General features: G+C 48.2%; 1 protein-coding gene across 2 annotated transcripts in view; it reads right to left on the bottom strand.

Annotated features, from left to right (window-relative positions):
• Positions 1-22,969, bottom strand: part of CD9 (CD9 molecule) — a 35,384-nt gene extending 12,415 nt beyond the window's left edge. Inside the window, exon 1 of one of the 2 annotated variants that reach the window (XM_077169778.1) lies at positions 22,739-22,969. In XM_077169778.1, the coding sequence (XP_077025893.1) occupies positions 22,739-22,804 (66 nt within the window). In that variant the 5' untranslated portion in view covers positions 22,805-22,969. Of the gene's footprint in view, positions 1-20,336; positions 20,461-22,738 lie in introns of those variants that run through there. The other variant, XM_077169779.1, reaches the window with a different exon arrangement.
• Between the last annotated feature and the right edge of the window lie 401 nt (positions 22,970-23,370).

Raw genomic sequence — 23,370 nt, 5'->3', positions numbered from 1 at the left:
AGGTAGGAAAGTTGAGGTCCTGGACCACTAAGGGCAGACTTTCTCAACAAGGAGCAGAACTGAGGTGCCAAATCCTGACCTGGGCAGAGCTGAACTAGATGCCTGTGAAGGTAGGCTGCCTGCCAAGCCACACCCTCCTCTCCCCACCCCAGGGCCAGCTGAGCTCCGCCAGCGCTTTACTAGGGCTTGCCAGGGCAGGCTCACAGGCCTCCAGTGAAGTGGCTGGCTGGATGCTCAAGTGGGTGGGCTCCAGGCCATCACCCAGGCCTCAGGTCACTCTCCTCCACAGAGGTGCCCTTATGTCAGGAACTACCCTCCCTAGGCACTGGTCCTCAGTCCCAGGAGCTGGCCACAACCCATGGCGTGGACAGGCCTCTCTTTCTTTCCTTCTTTCTTCCTTTCCTTCAGTCCATGACCGGGCAGTGGGTTTGATGTGCTGGGTGGAGAGTGGAAAGGCCAACCAGGAATGGATGACCGTGGGCCTCTGTCTGCAGGGAAGTCAAAGCCTTGCTTCCACCCTGGGGGAAGCTGCTTTGGTTTTATCACACAGGTGAACACCACAGTGAAATGAGCTGTGAAGGTCTGGAATTCCTGGCTTAGAGTCCTAGTGCTTCACTTATTTACATCTGTAAAACATTATACTATTAGGATGACTATTATTAAAAAAAAAAAGGCAAATAACAAGTGAGGATGCAGAGAAACAGGAATCTTCAAGCATTGTTGGTGGGAATGCAAAATGATACAGTCTCTGGGGAAAGCAGTTTGGCAATCTCTCAAAAAGCTAAATACAGAATTATCATATGACCTTGTGACTCCAATCCTAGGTACCTATCCCAAAGAACTGAAAGCAGGGACAGGACAGATATCTGCACCTCAGTGTTCATACCAGAATTATTCATAATGGCTAAAAGATGGAAAAACCCAAGTGTCCATTAACAGATGAATGGATAAATAAAATGTGGTATATCCATGCAATGGAACAGCATTCAGCCTTAAAAAAGGAATGAGGTTCTGATACAGGCTGTAATGGTTAAGTTCATGTGTCAACTTGGATCGCTTATAATGCCCAGTTGTTTGGTCAAGCAAGCACTGTTCTGATTGTTACAGTGAAGGTACTTCACATATGGGTGTATATCATTAGTCAGTTGATTGCATCTACAACCAACAAAGGAGATTGCCCTCAGCTATGAGGTCTTATCTTAAAGCAAGAACTGAGGATTTCAGAAGTCAAAAAGACAAATTTTGGCCTTTTTTCAGCCACCCAGTTCTCCTAGGGAATACAACTTCACCTTCTTTGTAGTTTCTAGCTTGTAGCTTGCCCTACAGAGTTTGGATGTGTCATATTTCAGAAGCATCTTTTCTGAAGTAGCTTGAGGCCTACCCAACAGAATACAGACCTTGCCTATCCCCATAGTCATGTGAGCCAATTCCTATAATAAATCTCATATATATGTATATATATAAAATATTCTACCACTTCTGTTTCTCTGGAAAACCCTAATACACATGCTACAACATGGATGACCCTCTAAAACATTATGCAAAATGAAATAAATGAGGCAAAAAAGGATAGTGTATGATTCTATTTAAAACAAATAAATAAAAAGAATCAAGAAGATTATAATGTGAAGAAGTACTTCTGAAGGAGATACCAGATGGGCTTTGTGAGAATAACTTCATTTTGTCAGCACTAAGTCAACCAGTATTCCGCTCCTGCCCCTGTAGACAATCATACAACATCTTTCCAAACGTACCAAGCTTCCCAGCCCTCATCTGAGTTATTTGGTTAGCATTACACCTGTAAGACAACATCAAATGTCAGTAAGTCCTATGTAACGTAGAAGTGTCCATGGCCAGACAATTTAGAAAAGAAAAACTCATGGATGCCAGGCTTGGAGCATAGGAATTTTAGAATTAGCATGAACCTCAGAGCTTCGGGTTCATACAAATGGGTGAGGTTTTCCTTCCTGTTTCCTGAAGGTTTGCTGGTGAGTGAGGGTCTCCAGACCTAGCCCCCAAATAGCAAAGCATTACTTCATGGGGGAAGAAATAGGAGTCTCTCCTACCCTGTGCTCAGCTCAGAAACTCTCCTTCAGACTGTAGGTTCTCCTGCTCTCACAGAGCAACTGGGAACGTTTCAGGTTAGAAAAAGTGTGTGGCTTAAACCCATTGACACTGGAACTGGAGATGTGTACACTAAGAGGGCTTAGACTCAGCTGGAGGGCAGGGCCTGGCCTTGCACACCGTGTCCTGGGGAGTTAAAAAGGAAAAATAGGTGATACTTCCTTTCCCTGCTCCCCAACACAAGGATGATAGGTCCTCTGCGAATTAGAAGACTGAGGCCAAGAGACCACCCCTTTGGTCATGAAAGAGTCAACCTGAAAGCTGGAGCTGGAGGTGCAAACGCTCTGAGGGAACACTGGTAGTTTTAAGTGTGGCTAGCACTTAGCCACAAGCTTTCTCCTTAGTCTGGTCCTCCCTCTGGCCCGTGTCTTGGTACTGCTGCTGCTGTGTGCACCTGTGACCCCAGGAAGGCCACCTTTCTTTTCTTTCTGCTCTAAGATTACACTAATACAAGAATTATCTTCAAGCCATTTTATTCCCTGTGCTGAGTAAAGTTACCTACCCATTTCTTACTCTGCCAAAACCAAACCTTCCAAACAAGTCACCATGAGAAGAATAGAAACAGCCCAATCACCAATAGCTAAGCTATAAAAGGTGACGAAGCTTCACTCTGCACAGAAGTGTCGGAGCTAGAGCTTCCCGGAAATCACTCCATGTTCAGACAACAACATGGTACCACGATAAAACATCCAATGGGAAGGCCCCTGCCACTCAAGGTGCCTTAGTTTCAAGGATCCTGGGCTGATTTGTAGAAGTCTAGTCATTTATCTGGTCCATATGCACAGGTGGCAAGAAGGACATTCAGGCTGGGATCAGGAGCCGGAAGGGGAAGGAAGGAAGGACTCTGGGCTTCATCCCAGTCAAGACACAGGCAGCTACAGGAGGTGGAAGTCCCACATGTTTGAACCCCATCCCAAACCTAACGTCATGCTACTTGGTCATCAAGGTCACGGCACTTTGCTAAAATGAGGAAGGAAACGTGGCTGGTTATGGAAAAACAGACAAACTTGAATAGATTAGAATCTCTGAAAATTCACCATAAGAGAGGAAGAAAGTTCAAGAAACCCAGAGTGCAGGCAGGTCCAGGGGTAGGGCTGGGAGTGCTTGGTCCACAAAAATCAGAGACATGAACCCTGCTGCCCTTTCTGATGGACTTACTGAGTTAGCAGGCCTGACGGGATGCTATGAAAGCCATTAGATGCTCCATTGGAGAAAATGCTTCAGCTGGCAAGGTCGTGGGGCCACGAAATGTGTATAATCTGTGCCATGTCATGTCTTCCATGGAGGTTCAAGCAGTATTACCTAAGTGTAAAGTACCTCCTAGGAGAAGTCCTCACTCTTTGGTGGGCCACTGAGGGCCCTCCTTCCCCTGCCACTTAAAAAAATATTTTATTTTGGTAACATATATGAATACAATATAAAATTTGCCACTTGAATCATTTTTAAGTGTATAGTCCTTGGCATTTGTTATATTCACAATGTTGTGCTACTATCACTACCATCCATTATCAAAACTTTTCAATCACCCCAAACAGAAATTTTGTGCCAATTAAGATTTAACTCTCCATTCCCAACCTCTAGCCCCCATAACTTGTATTATGGGGTTATGTATTATGTATCTAATTTCTGACTCTATGGATTTGCATATTCTAATTATTTCATATCAGTGAAATAAATACACAATACTTGCCCTTTTATGCCTGGCTTATTTCAACAAAGTTCATCCATGCCGTTACATGAATCAGAACTCCATTCCCTTTTATGGCTTAATAATATTCCAGTATATGGATATACCACAATTTGTTGATCCATTCATTTGCTGATGTCACTTGGGTTGTTTTTACCTTTTGGCTATTGTGAATAATGCTGTTACAAACACTGGCATACAGGCAACTATTTGAGTCTCTGCTAACAATTCTCTTGGTTATATACATAGGATGGAATTGCTGGGTCATATGGTAATTCTGTGTTTAACATTTTTAGGAACTGCCAATTTGATTCCTCCTTCCCCCTAAACCTGACATAATAGTAGGAGAAACTAAGGTACAGAATTGAGAAATGATCAGCAGCAAGAACCAAAGATAGCATTAATTTTTTAAAAAGGGCACCAAAACAATTTAAAAGAACTTCATAAAATAAGCAAATCAAGTTCTGGAAGCCAAGAAATTGATAGTTTGCTCCCAGGTTAATGGACACGCGGCTGCTGGTTGCCAAGGCTGCTGGTTGCCAAGGCTGCTGCCTCCTTGGCCCTCACCACAAGACCTGCACGGGCTTTCTTGGGTGCAATCTGCTGCCCATTCACACATCTAGGAAGACGACAGCTGCTCTGATGGAGGAGAAAGGCCAGAACCTCTGTCCCAGCCTGAGGCCCTGTCCCCACTGTGCTCGGCCTCTTTGTTTCCTATTAAAACCAGGTGGAAACATTCTGACTTTGCTGGGAAAAGCTCCTTTGTGATTGTGCCAAAAATTAGCCCCAACCATTTGATAGTGTATGGGCAAAAAGGACCATTTTCCTCCCATGGTTTCATAGGAAATATCCTCATCTCTAAAGAGACAAACCCAAATTGAGGCTGTTTCTACAAAATACTTCACCAGTATTTCTCAAAACCATCAAGGTAAAGAAAAACAAGGAAAGACAGAAACTGTCAAAGCTCAGGGGATTACAGAGATAATGACTAAGCCTCTTGTGGGGTCCTGGATGGGATCCGGGAAAAGGAAGAGGATGTTGGTGGAAAAAACAGTGAAATCAAATAAAGCCTGGAGTTTAGTTAACAGTAATGCAGCAAGGCTGCTTTCTTAATCGTGACATGTAACAAGTTACACATGAGATTAACAATAGGGGACGCGGTTGAAATAGGGGAAACTGGGGGAGGAGTATATGGGAACCCTCTGCAGTAGCTTTGTAACTTTTCTATAAATCTGAAACTATCCCCCCCAAAAAGGTATACTGAAAAAATAAGATGATGGGGCCTCTCTCTTCCAAAGCTCCCTGTCTCCAATCTCCTTCAAGAATTCACCACATTTATTAACCTCTTTCTTGTCTTTGTCCTGTCTCCCACCTTTCCATTTTTGCCAGCACACAGGGCAGGTCTCCCTTGGCTCTCAACAGACAATAAAACTCAAAAAGTGATCAGATACCATCTAGAGATATGAATGAAGCTGATCTGGATAAGACTAAGGTAAATCAGAAAACGGGGTAAAGGATGATATGGCCCATATTTTCAAACTTCAACTTCTGTGCGAGACCAAAAGAAGAGCTGTTTATTTGGTGCGAACTTTATATTTTGGGTAGCACATTATCTAATTTATCTTCAATGGTCAGTTTACTTGAACACCATAAGTACATGGAATCTTGAATAGGGCATGAGATTTTGTTGGTCTACAGGTAAGTGTGATGCCCTGATAAATCCCAGAGAAATTTGGGCAGAGAATAAAAAAGTATTTGCAAAGTCCCCTTGTGGGCCTGGGGAGAAAGGAGGAAATATTAAATTTACCCATCTGGGGAATTCCTAATATTCTTATAAGCAGTAGGGACAACCAACTCAATAGGCTGTGCCTCAATTTTGGGGCTAGTCCTGATGAAGCTTATTCCTACAAAGGAGAGGCTACTACTGATAATGCCTCAGAGTCACCCCCGGGGAGCCACTTTTGTTGCTCAGATGTGGTCCCTCTCTCTAAGTCAACTTGGCAGGTGAGCCCACTGCCCTCCCCACTACATGGGACATGACTCCCAGGAGTGTAAATCTCCCTGGCGATGTGGGACCTGACTCGCAGGGATGAGCCAGGACCCGGCATCATGAAATTGAGAAAGCCTTCTTGACCAAAAGGGAGAAGAGAGAAATGAGACAAAATAAAGTCTCAGTGTATGAGAGATTTAAAACAGATTTGGGAGGTTATCCTGGAGGTTATTCTTAAATATTATATAGATATCCCTTTTTAGTTTATGGTGTATTGGAGTGGCTAAATGGAAGTACCTGAAATTATTGAACTGTATTCCAGTAACCCTGATCCTTGAAGAACACTGTATGACTACAAAACTTTTACAACGTGATTGCGAAAACTCTGTGTCTAATACTCCTTTTATCCAGAGTATTGACAAATGAGTTTTTTTAAAAAAAAGGATAAATAAATAAATAATAGGGGGAGATAAAGGGTAAAAACTGAGTAGAGTGAAATACTGTGGGTCAACGAGAGGGAGGGGTAAGGGGTATGGGATACATGAGTTCTTTTTTTTGTCATTTTTATTTTTTTCTGGAGTGATGCAAATGTTCTAAAAATGATCAAGGTGAAGAATACACAACTATGTAATGATATTGTGAGCCACTGATTGTATAATGCGGCTGGACTGTATGAGTGTGGCTATTTGTCAATAAAAATAGTAAAAACAACAACAAAAAAGCCAACAGAGCAAAAATGTAAACCAAATCCTCTCTTTCTCAATCTCACTGCTCTTTCTGGTTTTTCCACTCTCCTTTCCCCTGGAGCTTGTTGCCAGCCACCTCAAGTCCTTACATACTAGCATGCCTGCTCAGCTCTCCCAGTGGGGTGGCTCCTGCCTTCCCACGGGCAGGGTTCAACCCTCACCCTTTTGCATCTCTCAGCAGCGTGACACCAATGAGCCCCTCCTCCTCGGTCTGCTCCTTAGTGGAACCACTCACAGTTTCCCTGAACAAGCCTTGTGCATTCCCGCCTCCGCTCATGCAAGCTCCACCTTCCTGGCACCCTGGGTCTGCTGCTTCCCTGCCAGGATTTCCCCAGTCTCCACCCTTTCCCGAGGCTCCCAGTCCCTAGAGTCCCGTTTGATGTCTTGTCAGCACTCCATACTCGCCCTTCCTCTCATCTGTGTCCTTGTCTCATATCTCACCAGAGCAGAAGCCGCTTGAGGTCAGGGTTAGCTCTTAGTCACGCTGCCCGCCCCATTCACACTGGGCCCAGAAAAGTCCTTATGGGATAACCACCCAAGAAATGCATGAACATCTCAAAGAAAGAAGCTCTGAAATCCACCTGATTAATTTCCTCTCCACTTGGACAGGCTTCCCTTCTCACCCAGCTTTTTATTCAGACCTTCTTCTAATGCCTGATATCGAGCAGTCAGAAGTTACAAAGTACAATGACTCACTCAGAGAAAATATTGAGAAAGACCCATGAGGGCTGACGAGGGGGTATTTAGTGGACGATAAAGGTCTCCATTTCCGTATTTGAAGAGTCACAATGAGTTTAGGGGCAAATGCTTTTAAGTTCTATTAAAAATAAAAATGTATGCAAAGTCTGTGCATTGCTATCTTCACTCTACCTGAAACTCCACCAGCTCCCCCAGACCCCCAGAGTCCAGCCAGACACTCCAATTTCTGATGAACATGCAGGTAGCCCAGGCACCTAGGATTTATGCCGGAGCTTCAGGAGACACGAAACCTGCACTGTCCCAGACTCAAGCCCACAAGGAACAGTCTCCTGGTCGTCTTCCACAACTGCCCACTGCTGAAAGTACAATTCACTAAAAACACCCATGCAAAGCCCGGGATTTCAGTGAGTCACACTATAAACCTTGCTACAGAGAGAGATCCATAAATCTTACACTGGACTGCACACCTGCTGCTAAAGGAAATGTTGCCATTTCCAAAGGAGGATTAAAAAAAAAAATCTCAGCACCTCAGGGAGCTTACGTGTATCTGGTTTTGCCAATTCACAAAACTGGTCTGGGTTAGAACCTGAAGAGGAACGTATGTGCAGCTGCCCTAGCGACAGAAACACCTGGAGTCAGTGTACAGGAAGATGAAGAGGTGACAAGAGGAAAAGAGCAACTGGTGGAGTGAAGGAGGTTTCCGTGGGAGTGGGTAGGTCCACCCTATCACACCCCAGGGGTGGAAAGACCACGTTTGCCTGAGGGACACATCCCATTTCAAAGAACTCACTGGGTGGTCTTGGACAGCTCCCTCTCCTCCCCTCAGGTTCCCTCTTTCTTCTCCAATAGGACCTGACTGGCCACAAATATCTTATCATTACATTTTTTGTTTTGTTTTGTTTTTGCATGGGCAAGCACCGGGAATCGAACCTGGGTCTCCAGCATGGCAGGCGAGAACTCTGCCTGCTGAGCCACCATGGTCCTGGCCACACATATTTTAAAAGGACAAAATAGTTGTTACTCCTTCTCTGTCCAGCAGTCTTAGAAAGCAGAGAACAGATCATTCTCCACGTGGTTTCTCTGTGAGGCCAGCCTTAGACCTGAAGTGACCACCCCTGCCCCCTGGGGAGGGGCTGGCGGTAGGACGTGGCGGGTGGCCGGGGTCAGGGAAAGAAGGGAGTGATCTCCTCCCTGCTCTCACGGTCCTTCTGCAAAGGTAAGGGTCAGCTCATGGCCAAAGAGATGTGGCGAGGTTTCCAACAAGGGGCAGGTGGCATTATAGGAGGAAAAGCTGGCAAGGAGCAGAAGCCCTGGTTCTGCCATCTGTCAGCTGCACGGCTGCCTGGGCCCCAGGTTCTAGGTGAGTGGGTGTGAGAATCACCGGGGCTTGTAAACATGCTCCCATCCCTTCCCAGGGGGCTCCAAGGCAGTGGAGTGGGTGTGCTCCCGGGCAATTCTACTGCACCCCTGTTTGAAAGTTACTGGACAGAGTGGACGGCGTGCACTCCGGGTTAACGCAGTCTCTGCCACGTACGAGCTGCATGACACTGAGCCTTCACGTAGCTGCTCTGAACCTCAGTGTCCTTCCTCATTTGTAAAAATGATAGTGGGAGACCTGTCCCGCCTCTTGACCTAGGTTGAAGTTGAGGATGAAGTGAGGGGATGTATGGGAAAACACTGAAAACTTTGGAGTGTTTGAATTCCCAAGGCCAGGATCTTAGGGGGAAAAGGATAATGACATCAGTACAGACTGAATATTCATAGGCATTCTGCGGGCATCGCTGAGAAGGTGGCTGTTGGATACAGGGTCATCTAGGACAACGGGGGCTGGTTAGGGGGGTGGTCTGTGCTCTGGCTCCTGTGAGAGACTATGTGAGTGGGGTACGTGGAAGCTGGAGGAGGACATTTATCTTCTCACCCATAAACTGCCTCCCAGAGCTCCAGCAAGACCAGATGGAAATGGCAAAAGGAGGGTGGGGAAGGAAGACGAAAGGAAGACAATGACAACCTCAGGCCCCTGTCCTTCCTTGGATTGCAGATGGCTTTCTTGGGCAAATCAATTATGCTGCAAAGAGTTAGGAAAACAGCCAACCACAGAGGAGGAGGGCATTTGCCTGGCTTGGGCAGGAAGGGAAATCCTGACCCCTTTACCTTCAGAGTAAGACACGGATTGACCTTGCTTTATGTATGGGGCTTGGGTGGCTACCCGGCATAGCTTCCCATGATATCCAGGAAGTCAGTTTCAGCCTGAACACGGAGGATACAGGTTCCCCCTACAGCCTTTTCCAGCAAGGCGAAGAGCCTGGAGCCTTGGAGATGGAGATAAGGGCCTCCACGGCCTTGCAGGCTTCAACTTTAACAAACAAGCCAGGCCACCCAGTCCTGCGGGCTCTGGGCCCCGCCCATCTCCATGGCAATCCCTGCTGAAAAGCCCAGCCTCGGATGGGCTGATTCAACACTCAGGAGGCTGGGCAGGGCACTGCCAACAAGAACAAACAGGATCCCGATCCACACGGCCTCTTCTCAGCCTCTCCCTGAGGCTCCTCCCCCGGTTCCAAATTAAGTTCCGAGCTGTTGTCTTTGGAAGAGCAAAGCTGCTGGACAGGTCAAGGGGTCTGTGGTGTTCCTCCCTCATCCAGCCCTGCCACACTGTCAAAAAACAGTAACAAAAATACCCAACTCCACTCTCGCCAGCTGAGAAATTTGCCATGACATGCTTTCATCAAGAGTCTCAAGTAAGCTGTTCATTATGGCAGAATTTAAAGATACCAGCAAGAATATATTACTAAAGTGAGTTTTATTAGATATGTTGGAAAGCCCCAGAGACGAGAGCCTAGAGAACAAAAGGGGCCATCTCTCCTCTTTAGACTCTTCCTGTTCTGGGGTTTTCTACTGAACCTTAGGGCAGTGTTCAGGTCTTCACAAGGTTGTATCCTCGAAGGCAACCTGGGAAACTTTCTTCCAGGGCAGTGGTTCTCAAAGGGTGGTTCCCAGACCAGCAGTGTCCCCTAGGAAGCTGTTAGACATGTAAATTTAAAGCTTCATCCTAAATTAGAAAACCTGGGTGGGGCCAGCAAACTGCTGGCAAGTGATTCTTAACAAGTGATCCTTAACAAATGAATCTGATTCCTGGTGACTCAGGGGCATGCTCAAGTTTGAGAACCAAGCAGCTCTAAGGTCTTCACTTAAAAACCGAACAATCAGGAAAGACATGGAAAAGTTCTCTTTTGGGGTTCTGAATACAGAGAATCATTTTCTAAGTGCTAGTGCTGAAAAGCACGAAGCCAAGGATTTGAAGTGTGAGCTTTCTCTGAGCTCAAGGTCTCTGTCCATCTAAGGCAGAGCTTACAGCCTCAGCCTGCAGGCAGCACACTTTGCCCTTCCATTTTACAGTAGGCGCTGTAGAGTGTGTGGGGTCACAGGTCCTGACTATCACGGGAAAGTCATGGGGAGGGGGCCTGGGCACCACTTTAGACCTGCCGCAACGTGACTGTTAAAGGTGAGGATGCAGTGAGATTGGCTGGAAGGAAGCAGAAAGTAAGGCAGGAGAGATACTCGCAGGACCATTCCATACTGCACCCACTGAGCCTGGGAAATCATGGTAAATGGCTCAAGTTGGAACCTGCATTTGGCTTCCGTGCAGCATACAAGCTCCAGCCTTAGCCTAGGTGGGGGCCAAGAGGAAGAAGGGGGGCCTGACCACAAACCTCTCCCTTGGGTTTGTTCCCTCTCGCTTTCTCCTTCCTTCATTTTTGCTGTTCAGGTCGAAGGAGCATGCACATTGCTTAGGGAGGTGAGGGACTCCAGCCCACTGTCACCTGATCCCAGGGCAGGGGAGTGGTGGGGGGTGTGTCCCCATCATCTCTCCGTCTCTGAGACCTGGTCTTGGATGTTCTAGGTATCAAGAAAGTTATGGGTAAGAGGAATCAACCCTCTTTTGGGGAGCACCAGGAGTGAAGTGAAGGAGATGAGCTGAGGCCAACTTTCTTAGTTTGGGACAAAGTGGCCTTTTTCCCCCTTTCGATTCCTATGGTTAAATTAAACCACAATTAGGCTCTGCAAGGGGAGCCTCTGCTGACTGCACATCCTTGTGGAAGTCCTTATGGGAGGAAGCACTCCTTATGGGAGGGAGCACTCCTTACGGGAGGGAGCACTCCTTACGGGAGGGAGCACTCCTTACGGGAGGGAGCACTCCTTATGGGAGGGAGCATTCCTTACGGGAGGGAGCACTCTGGCCAAGTGCAAAACCAGTCCTCTCCCCACCACAGCCTCCATTTAGGGAGTATCTGTAATGAGTGTTTTGTAGATAGAGAGAGAGAGAGAAAGTCCCCCTACAGTCCACACCCTGCCCTGGAACTCATGTTCTGAAAGGGAAGACGAGGTAAAATTTCAGCTTTGGGTAAACCTGTGTGATTTGTTTTCACAGAACCAAAGTAGTATGATATGGATAAAGTGGACATTTAGGACAGCCCCAATCTCTGAAAAGTCACAAGCGGCTAATATCTGAACTCTCTCCATGAGCCAGGCCCTGCGACAAGGGCTATGACAAAGGCTTCATGTTCACCACTGCACTCCTCCTACCATCAGCCCAGCGGGCTTAAAGACAGCCACTAACTGCAGCCTCCGCAGCATGCACGGGCCTCCACACGGGAATCTGCGTTTCTAAGAAGCCCTTTCCCCTCTGCTCAGGTACTCCCTTGCTGACGGATCAGCGCCACAGCCTGAGAAACACAGTCTTGGCACTTAATCCTGACACTTCCATCTAGATGACCTCCTGCTACTGTAAGTGGCTCTTTTACAGCATCAGGGGCAGGTTTGGGGGGGGGGGGGTGACATAAAAACAAAAACTAAAACAAAAAAACAAGAATATAAAACAACCATCCCCAAGAAGCCAGGCCCTTGGGGAAGAAACCTGGTCGCTGAGAGTGGCCTTGGGCTGGGGGAGGCAGACTTTTCCTTTCGTGGCCATTTAATGCTGAAACACCGAAAAGTATGGTCCCCGCACCACCATCTATCTGATTCAACATTAAAAAATAATAATAATAATAAATTTTAAAGTATAAGTATAGGGAAGATCAAAAAAGCACTTATTTCCCCCTGGCTGTCATGGAGTTATGTGCACTGATGTCTGTCTCCTGACCTTGGGGTCTCTGCTTCTGGGGCTCCTACACTTGGGGGGGGCTTCTGATTGGAGGGGTAAAGGTAGTCCATGGGTGCCACCTTCTAGCCTCATTCTTTTGGGCAATCATGTTCTGATGTTCGAGCCTGGCCTCAGGCTGGTAACAGGGCATTGCATCAACAGGGGAACATGTATCCTAGGAGTAACAGTAATGCAATGCCTGCGAGATTTCTCAGGATGAAGAGGAACACAATGTCAGGCCCTGCTGTCCTCCCTCAACCTCCACTGCCAACCTTAGAGAATCAAGGTTGAGTCTGGAGGTGCCAGTGGGATGGCCAGTGAGAAGTTATTATCACTCCAGTTTAGAGACGAGGAGACGCACAGAGTCACCTGTCCATGGCTATAGAACAGGGATGGAGTGACTCTGGGATTCAACTCCCGGCACAGCACGTGCCAAGCAGAGACCATAGTCTCTTCTTGCTGGAAGAGTGGGCTATGACCCCTCTCTGGGCGTGGGAGAGAATGAAGGGCCCTGCAAGCTTTTCTCAGCAGCTCTTTGTGGAAATTAGGCAGCTACCTGTACTGGACAAGTTTGAGAGTTGAGAAATCTTCCGTCAGTGACAAAGTCAGCATCATTTGAAAAGCAGAGCCTTATCCTGCCATGGAAGGGGGAGAAGGTTCAGAGGACGTGGGTGTCGGTATATGTAGTTTGAGGCTGAGGCACTGGGAGGTAGGGCCCCGGCCCAAGGTAACCTCTTTCTAAACAAGAAACCTCACTGCAAGTTTCCACTGCCTGCTTGCCAGACACGTAGCATACACCAGCCAACCCCAAAAATCCCTTTTCTGTTGAAAGCAGGCATTCTGGTCTTAACCAAAATCATCTGATATAGGATTTGTTTTGGGGGATGTTTTGCTTTAAATTCCAAAATAACCCACATGTGTTTTCCATTGTGTATGTCTCACTAAGGTGCCTGGAGACTGGAGATTACCCCCTTCCCAACACCTCACCTCTGCACTCTTACACTTTAGCTGTGTGGACCGACCAGTGCTCATTTCCCCAAGGTCCTGAGAGGCAGAAGTCGCCACTTCTTTTTTAGAGCTTTCAAACAATGCGTGGGGCACGTGGATTGGCAGTGTAATAAGCAAAAGGTACCCCAGGCACAGTTCAGCTCAACAGCCCTCTTCCCACATCCCAGGACATTCCATGCCCCAAGCCAGCAAAGGTGAGCAAGAGCCCAGTTTCTCAAAGTACTGTATCTAATCTATAGGTTAGATAGGTATCTAACCTAACACCTACCCTATTCTTCTGCCATGACCCTGTCTTCATTTTAAGTCTCTTAATTATTTGATAGCAAACACTCAAATATTTGTGTTCCAAATGTTTGGCACAAATGTTTCCCAAACCCTAGCCTAAGGACTTCACCTGAATTATCTCTAATTTTCACCCTTTCCCCAAAGCACCATTCTGAAATTAGAAAATTAATAATATTATCTTTCATTTATCAGGTGAGAAAACTGATGCCCAAAAGTTAAGTAGTTTGTCTGAGATGACACAGCAAATAAATGACAGAATTTGAACCAAACACCGTCTGACTGCAAAGCCCTAATTCTCATTCTGCCAAACTCTCTTGTTTTTAAATCTATTTCTTTTCTTCCAGAGCCAGAGTTTCCCCCCTTTAATGCTTTCTCTCTCAGAGCAATATCTGGTCCCACTTTGAAAGTTTCACCTTGTATCCTCAGAGGTCCCTTAGAGACCTCTGCTCCTTTACCTGAAGGTGCCTGCAATGGCCTCCTGGGCTGAAGTGCCACCCAAACATGGCTTCTTTCTGAGGTTGTGGCCTGATAGGGTCTACAGAAAGCCTGCACTTCCTCTGGCTACCCTCTGGCCCAAGAGTTTTGTCCATACTCTTGCTCCAGTAGCCAGAATGTCAGTATGGCCACAAGCACTGTTCCGGCAAACAGATACCCCAGAGGAACTTGGAATGTTTTCTTCTCATCCTAGCTTTGTGACTGTGGCAAATTTGGCAAGTGGAGATGCTGCTGTAGCTGACTATTGGAAACTGGGTCCACAGACAGGGTTGCAGCCCATTAAGTGGCCATTGTCCTTCCAAGTCCTAAAGGAAAGCCCCACAGTGGGATCCAGAGCTTTTAACCCTTTCCCCAAAGCACCATCCTGCCAGCAAATGGCAAAGGGTACAAAATGGCATTATCAGAGGTCTCTGGTCTAGCCCTGCACAGGACACTTCATGGGGTCGTGTGAGGCACTGAGACAGAATGATGCCAGCCCCCCACTATAAAGAAGGACTGAGCGTCCTTCCCCACCACTGGAAGAGAATCTAATTTCTATCTGGAGTAAGTTTTCTGGGTCTCTAAAAGGGTTATGTGTCTTAGCGGATGTCATGGTGAGGTTCATATGTCAACTTGGCCAGGTGGTGGTACCCGATTGACTGGTTGGGCAAGTGTTGGCCAAATGGAGTGACAGAAAGTAGAGTATGGAAAGATTTTCCAGTCTTATAGAAAGAATGCTTTAAAAAGTGTGAGTGTAAGAATACCTAGGGCGATACATAGCATTCCACAAGGGTTCCACGCATTAGTGTAACTTTCTTACAACCTCCAGATGGGTCCCAGGACCAGATAAGTCTTGAAATCTAGAAAGGCCAGCCTCTCCAGAACATCAGATAGTTCCATCTCCCTACCCCATATTATTGACAGACCCTTTCAACATGAAAAAGTTAGAATGGTCATAGCCCAAACACCCCTACAAAGAGGGATGGAAAGATCAAAGGTGATGGTGGAGTTATACAGAGAAGATAGGATTTAAGAAATGAATATGATTGCTGAATCATTAAACTGATATCTCTATTTTAGTCTCTAGTATCTTAGGGCAGCTAGAAGTAAAAACCTAAAATTGTGGAATTGTAACCCATGTCAAACTCTGAAATATGTTCTACAACTAATTGTGACTCTGTGCTCTGAAATTTATTGCTTTTGTGTATATATGCTATTTTTCACAAAAAAGAAAGAAAGAAAGCCGAATGTGGTGATAAAAAAAATATTTAAGCCATCTAGCCTCCTATATTCTGGAGCAGCTAGAAGGAAAAATCTGAGAGGATCGTATGGTAGCCCATGACAAACTCTGGGATCTGTCCTATTACTACTTGCTGAAGAGTGCTTTGAAAACTATTGCTTTTTTATTTATAAAAATGTGGGAAAAAAGAAAAGGTGAGTGTAATGTGAATAGATTTAAATTCACTGCCTCACAACACAAGCAAGAAGTCATTTGCATTCCTTGGGAGAGAATCCTTTGTGGGAAGGATCTCATCTCTCCAACATTCCTCTGTCAGGGTAGGAGGTGCAGGTGAGGGAGGTGTGGGTGGGTCCCCCACCCCTAAGGCACTCCTCTGAGGGGGCGCTGAGCTGAGGTGCATGGGCATATAAGCACCACACACAGACGGGGAAAAGGGATTTCAATTAAAATCTGTAAATATACCATCAACACCGAACTTTTGTGGACTTGGAAAGTAATGAGTTCATAAATAGGTATGAAAACATGCTGATCTTTTGATTTAAAATTTACGTAAGTCAATGTTATCATTTATTATCTTATTGACTTAACTGATGTGACTTTAAAAATAAATGAAAATATTATAGAAATCTGGTTTGAATCCAGTAAAACTATTCAATTTACTTCATGGTGTTTAAAACCCCAAGTTTCTCCTATGATCCCTGCTTTGTGTTAACGGCCCAAGGGGAGCTCACTGGAAGCTTGGTTGTGCACTGGGAGGGCTCTGGATGATAACTTTTCTAACAGTACAAGAGCTACCATTTCTGCTTGCCTGCACACTATCTGGCAAGAAGACTGAAAAGAAGGCCCCTTAAAGCCAAGTTTCTCACTTTTCTCCAAGTCAGTAGTCCCCAATCCACTTTACCCAGGGCCCTTCCCTAGAATCAAATGGCTCTGAGTCCCTCTCCAAGTCAGACTACTTCATCTCCCCCTGCTCCTTAACTAGGATGCTTATTGTATCTCTCCTTAGGAGTCCAAATCCTCAAACGATTCTCCATGAGACATTAACTTCTCCCTCCCCATAGTCTTCAGGGCAGGACCAGAACCGGTCAGGCTGAGCTTTCCAGTCTCCATTTGGTGGGAAGAAGGAGAGAACGTCAGAATGTTGCTGTTCCCGAACAAAGACAAACCTATGTTCCCTGCATTGTGTTATTTCTGCATCAGGGCATCAACACAGAGAACAGACTGGGAGTGGAAAAAGCTAGAGGAAAACCTAACCTAAGAGGCAAAACTTGGCTGGAAGCTCATAAAGTTGGACACCTCATATAGATTAGAAACACAGGACAAAACTCATTAAATTAATCGAGAGTTCAAAGCTATTCCTTGGGCAACGATGAAGCGTAGAGTCAGAGTGAGGATGGGTGGGGAGGCCAGACCTCCCGTTTCAGCTGCTTGCAACCATCATAGGAACTTCAGACTCTGTAATGCCTTTCTCGAAGTTCCCTCATAATTCTCCCATGTCACCCCTGCAAACAGCAAGGCAGCCTGCTTCTCAGGGCAGAAACACTGAATTCAGAACCCAGAAGGGGTTGTCTGGACACCAATGGAGGAAAACCCAGAAAAAAGGCAATAAAATGGGCATTTCCTGGAGGTAGGCCTCATTGGATTCGTGAAATTCCCTAAAAGGTTAAGATCCACTAGACCAAGATGACGACATATGGTGCTTAAAAACTATCCACAGCTAGATTTTTTCTTGGGGTGGGGGTGGGGTGGGTTCGGATGGGGTGAGTGGGAAGGGAAACTACCAGATGGGTGTAATTATTATAAAATTATTTTATTTAGGGCAGGATGAAGCTTTCCACAACAGCTGCATGCCATCATTTGATGGAAAATGAAAATGTCCCTGGACCAGCATTACTTTTTCCACAGAATGAAACAGGCAAGTGAGCTGTAGTTAGGACTAAAAATATATAAATTAAAGAATATATATTATATTAAGATTAGCCATTTTGGTCTCCTGAATTCCTTCAGTTGCAAAGGATCTCTCCTGGTTTGGGGTTCCTACAGGGAGCCTCTACAGGGTCTTATCCCAATTTTCAAATCGTGAAATACTGAAATCATCACCATTCTTCAAGGCTTTGGTTGCAAAGACCCACAGTAGGTCCAAATAAAATCCACTTCATGCCTCCCTGGGGGAGGGTGGCACTCAGGACGTAACTATGCAGAAATAAATAAGGAGACCAGAAGGCTCAGCCTGGCCTTCTCTGGTCCTGCCCCTGGACTATGGGGGATCTAGATTTCTGAGGAGATGATAATCAGCCTGGTTAAGGAGGAGGGAAGACGAAGCAGCCTGACTTGGAGAGAAGCCCAGACTCACTCGACACCAGACTTCACCCTCTTTCCCCCAACCCCACAGTCTACCTGGGAACACGCTTCCAGCCAGGGGGACCCAGCAGGACCCAGAAGCCAAGGAGACCCAGTGACCTCAGAGCTTTTGCCGTCATGGCCAGATGCAGCCAGACAGGCACTGCATCTGGCCTGTGTTCTTTAGAAGAAAAGGTGCTTTTGTAAATCCGAGGTATTATTAAGTTCCAAACTGTGCCACCCAGTCCAAAAGCCACACCCCCTTATAAAATGGAACTGGACAGGAGAACAGAAGAAACAAACACAAGTGCTTTGTTCTGTGTATAAGGGGGAAGATGCACGTCTAACGCTCCTACCAAAAGGAGGGTGTGAGAAGGGTGATCTGTGAGGTCTCGAGCCACAGAAGCCTCATCTAGAAGATTAAGGGCTCTGGGAAGGTGGCCTTATTAAAGTAGCTCCAAATTCGGGTCTCAACCAAGAGCCACTTCCTTTGGGCACAAAAGAGCAGGGTTTGGGATAATGCTGTGGGCCACTGTGAAAGAAAAGGGTGGGGTTTGTGTGTGTGTGTGTGTGTGTGTGCATGTGTGTGTAGAGAACCTCCCCTCATGTGGAAAAAGGTCAGGAATCAGATCTGTACTTTAGACAACCATTATGGGAAAAGGTTGTGTGTTGGGGAGGAGGGTGGGGAGAAACCATAACGCCTCTGGCCAGGAGAGAAGTTGTATTTTCCTCAGAAGATGAAGCTACCTGGCCTCACCTCACCTCTCCTAAACCTGCCAGCCGCAGTACAAATAGCCAGCTTTTCTGCCAGCTCAGGCCTGCCGCGTGCCAGAGGGAAGCCATTTCATGCAACAGTCCTAGCCACTTGCTCTGCCCCAACCAGCTTCTGGGTGGAGCTGCAGGTTGGGGGGCAGGGCCTTTCTGCAACCCTGTCCCCCACCTACTTCATACTCTGCCCAGATCCAGAATCCTGATGTCTTAGGGCTTTTCTGCCATGCAGTTCTATTTTCAGACAGAGCCACCACACAGTCAAACATGTAGCACACATGAAATGGAGTCAGTGTTTTGATGTGGGCACTGCAGAGACAGGGGTGGCCTGAGTGAGGCCAGCACTGGTGCAGGGAGAGAAGGAAAAGAAGGGAGGCAAATGTGTGGGTTCGGAGGTGCTCCTGGCTACACCTGGGGTTCAGACTTCCACACTCCTCAGGGAATTGCTCCCTCCCCTCTTCACTGCCCCAACCAATAAAAACCAGCAGCAATCGGTTACAAGTTTACTGTGCATTTAGTAATCCCCAGAGCTTCATTCGGTCTGTCCTACCACAAACATCTGAAAAATAAGGAAATGGTGTCTCTTTATGGGGAACCCCTAAGCAGAGGGACTCCACCCAGGGTGAACAGGGGGAACTGTGAGATGAGAGGAAAGAGGGGCAAGAATTAGATTTGGAGGTGAAGGCTTCTCAAGTGAAGCTGAGTTCCAAGGACAAGCCTTAGTACTCATGGCATACTTGTGTTTCCTGACTCCTATTTAGGGTGGTGTGGGAAAGTCCCATTGTGTAGGCAGCTGGGCTGGGGGTTGGTTTCATATCCTTATCTTGAAGGGATCTTGAGAGACCATTCGCTCTGACCCGTTCGTTTGACAGATGAGATGTCTGGAGCATAAAAACGACCTTTGCCCAAGGCTTCCAGGTGAAGGGGGCAGAGCTGGCCTAATATCCAGATCTCTGAGTTCTCAGTCCAGTGCCCTGTCCTTGTGTCCAAGCAGCCTCTGTTGGGGTCAGGAGACCCTGTTTCTTGAGAGAGAGAAACCTCTAATATTTCTATCAGAGAGAGAGAATATGGGGTAGAGGCAATGAGCATAGGAGCAGAGGGAGGTAGAGCTCTCTCAGTTCAGCCACCATGCTCCCTTCTTCGCCCTGAGGAGCTCAGCTGCTTGCCTGACCTTGAGGAGGCCTAGGATTGGCCAGAAGGGAATGGGAGATAGAATGGGGCACACGTCCCTAGCCCTGGTCTTCCATTTTACAGCTTGACAAATGTGTGTGATCTATCCCTTTGATACCGGTAAGATGTTTTTCCTCTCCACCTTTTTTGGGGGGTGGGTGGGTAGAGAGGACTGAAGGAAGTGTTCCAGGGGCATTGGGAGAACAGACTGATTGCTAGTTTGGTTGTGGGCATCAAAGGCCTGATTGGGGAGGGCAAGCAGCCCAGGATGGGCTGTCACTGAGTATCCTGTAAGGATGAGAGACGTGTCTGGGAAACAGCACCCACTCCAGCCATCTCCTCTCAGTGTTCTCTGTTCATGAGGCATCAGTTGGCCTCTGGCCCTACAATTCCTACTTCTCAAGGTCCACATTGGTTCCAACAACAAATCTAAAAATTCTTGGTCCCAAGAGAGAAAAGGAAGTGTTGACAGCATAATAATCCAAGCTCATAGGTTTCCTTAAAAGATATTGAGAGCCTCTTCCCACTCTTCTATTTCCACCCAGCATCCAAACCCAGCTTGCAAGGCAATGCATTGTGATGGAAAATGTGCTGGACTCGAAGCCAACAAGACCTGCATTCAAACTTCTAATACTGTCTGCTTTGACTCTGGACAAGCCACTTACCCTCTCTGGAGACCAACTGCCTGATCACAGGAGCATGGGGATAATGCTTCCTGCTCTGGCTACATCATGGGTTTTGGAAAAGAAAGGACTTTGCAGCCTGTAAAACACTGTCCACGTGGATCACAGTATTCCTTTATTCCATCATCTCCTGGGGAACAGGGGCTGACTCTCTGCAGAGACCCCAGTACATGGTAACAGTACAATAATTAACTCAGGACAACATAGTTGCAGCTCACCTCCCTACACCAATCCATTACCTTATTGATTTTGTGATGGTGACGGTGGAGGACAGACTGAAATAGGGGATCTAGGGCTCATGGCCTTGACTTGGTCTCTGGATAGCTGTGTGAACGCGACCAAATCAGATCCTTCTCTGGTTCTCATCTTCCTACAGGGAATATGAGGACTGGACTGGATGGTCTCTAAAGCCATTCACAACTCTAAACCTAAACATTCTGAAAGTGCATCCTTCCTCTTTCAGACTCCATAGCTGACCAGCAGCACCTGGCCCAGGCAGCGGCAACTCTAAACACGAGTGGGTGGCAGGTTGGGGTGAGTAGGCAAGAGCCTGCCAATACTGGAGTGGTCCTGGGCAGATGGGGGGCGGGTACATGGAGACATCATGGCAGTCTGGAATGTCTGTCTCTCTCCATCTCCTTAAACCGTGATGCGGCCTAGGCAGTTAGCTGAGGGTTGACCAATAGACAGTACTGAAAAAGAGAAAAAGTCTCCTCAAAGGACATGGGTGGGGTAGGGTGGCCTTCTTCCAGCATTCTTTTCTGGTGCCAGAGGTTTGGTGAGAGGAGAAAGCCAAGCCACTGGCCAGCCACAGGGACTGACAGGAGCAGGAGGAGGAGGGGGCACCCACTGCAGGCAGGGACTCCCAAGAGAAGACCAAGACTGCAGGCAGGGGCATACTTTTGCACCGTCCTTATTAGGGTGTGTGCGGCACCAATGTAGTGACTCTTAAAAGGGAAGGTCAGTCTCTGCAGGCTGGAGAACTGCTCTCCTACCACCCTTTCAGCTCAGGGGCCAGGATGAAATCTTAGGAGATTTGCCTAGTAATTTGTGGGGACCTCTGCAACCAGCTCCATGGGGATCACAAGCCTCTTGCTGGTAGGGCTCTCCAGACGAGCCTTTCCAACCCTCTTCCTGTCCTCAGAGGGGCAAATATTGTCTCCCTGTGTGCAGGGGATGTGGCCCTCAGAATCAGGACACAAAAGTCCCAATTTCTTGCTTCTGTCCTTGTGTGCTTCCCTAATCCCCTAAGGGAAGGTGTGAAGCAGCGGCTCTCCTTTTCTGTCGTTTCCCTGGGCAGTCCCATTTGCAGACAGGCTGAATGTGGCTGGCAGTGGGTGTCCCAGGAGCGCCCTACCCGAGTGCGCTCTCCAGGTGAGCCGCACTGTGGCCCCGCCTTGCTAATGGGTGGGCGGCGGAGGAGGGGGCGAGGTCACCACCTGATCCCGACCAACCGGAAATGGAGAAATACCGGACTCGGGCTAGAGGCACCGGATAGGGATCTTCCCCTCCTCCTCTCCCCAACTCTCCTAGAGGTCTCACCAGTTAAGATACTTATCGCCCTTGAAAAAAGAAGGAAAAAAAAAAATCCAGACCAGCTCGTCTTTCAAGTAGCTCTGAGGGAGCTCGGACTTTCTCACGGTGGCTCAGCGCTAAAGTCTGAAAAATGGGGGCCTCCGAGGTGCCTCTCGAGGTGGGAGGGGTTGTGGCCCCCCTTTGTTGCCCATCCGGGAAGTGTCGGAAAAACACCTCGTGACAACTGTCATTCGGACACCCCCGGCCGGCGTGCCCCTTCCCCTCCAGCACAAACGCGCCAACTTTGACTTGGCGGAGCTCTCCCTGCTCCACCCCTGTCTTTCCCAGCGCCCGCATCTGCCCCTCCTCGAGTCGCGACCACTGGTGAGACTCCACTCCGGCCGCGAACCGCACCCTACCCACCACCCGCCCCCGCCACGGTCCTCCCTGGCCAGGGACCTTGAGCTCCCAGAAGAGGGGTGCTCCGTTTCTCCCCGCCGCCCTCCCCTCCTCTGCCAGGAGGGGTTCAGGGTGGGAGCAGACACAACCCCAGCCGAAACCCCCCAGCGAAGGAGAGGGCCGGGATCGGTCTCCAGAGCCCCAGCCCACCAGCAACCTCCCTTGCCCCCATCCGGCTCGCCTTCGGATGAGCTCCCCACGACGTGCGCGCCCCACCCGTCTCGGGACTCCGCAGAGAAGCCAGCTGGCGGCCGCAGGGTCTTTTCTTTTCCTGCTCGGTGTCTGCCCGGCGCGGGCAGTGCCAGCTGCCGGCTCTCTGGGCCGCGGACAGTGTCCCTCGGGGACGCGCGTCCTAGGACCCGGGAACAGGTGAGCCCGAGGAGGAGCGTGCGGCAGTCGGGCTCACTCACCCAGAAGATGAAGTTAAATCCAAAGAGCAGGTATTTGATGCACTTAATGCCTCCTTTGACCGGCATGGTGCCGACTGGACAGGACTGGGTCGGACTGGTGGGACGGGGTCGCGCGCCGCTGGGACTGGCAGGACCGGGCGTCACGCAGAGGTGCTAGCGGGTGCCAGCGGGTCTCGGAGCTGCACTTTTAAAAAGTACCACTCCTTACGGCGCCCGGCCGGGTGCGGTGCGCATGTGCGGCGGGGGGGGTTTGCAGACCCCGCCTCCCGGCCCGCCCGCCCCGCCCCTTACCTGCCCCGCCCACGCCCTGCTCCGGGCTTCACCAGGCCCGCGTCCCAGCCGCCCCTTCCCTTTTTGCACTCCTTCCTCCGGCTCAGCGCTCTCTACACTGAGTGGGCCGAACCCTTCTTCCAGCTATCTTCCTTCTTCCTCCGCTTTCCTCCCAACAGTCCTGAGGTCTTCCCAGACCTCCGCTTTTCCCTCCCTCTTGGCTTTGCCGGTGTTGACTCTGGGCATCCCGCTCGAGCTCTCTGTTTCGGGAGACACTCACCAGGTCGTCTGCTCTAAAGGCCCCTGATCCAGGGCTGGCTGCCACCTGAATAAAAGCTTTTACTGCTTTGGCCTCGATATGA

This window comes from Tamandua tetradactyla, chromosome 7 (assembly GCF_023851605.1).
Source record: "Tamandua tetradactyla isolate mTamTet1 chromosome 7, mTamTet1.pri, whole genome shotgun sequence".
In the NCBI taxonomy this organism is placed as follows: domain Eukaryota; kingdom Metazoa; phylum Chordata; class Mammalia; order Pilosa; family Myrmecophagidae; genus Tamandua; species Tamandua tetradactyla.
This window is presented reverse-complemented; position numbering and strand designations above follow the sequence as displayed.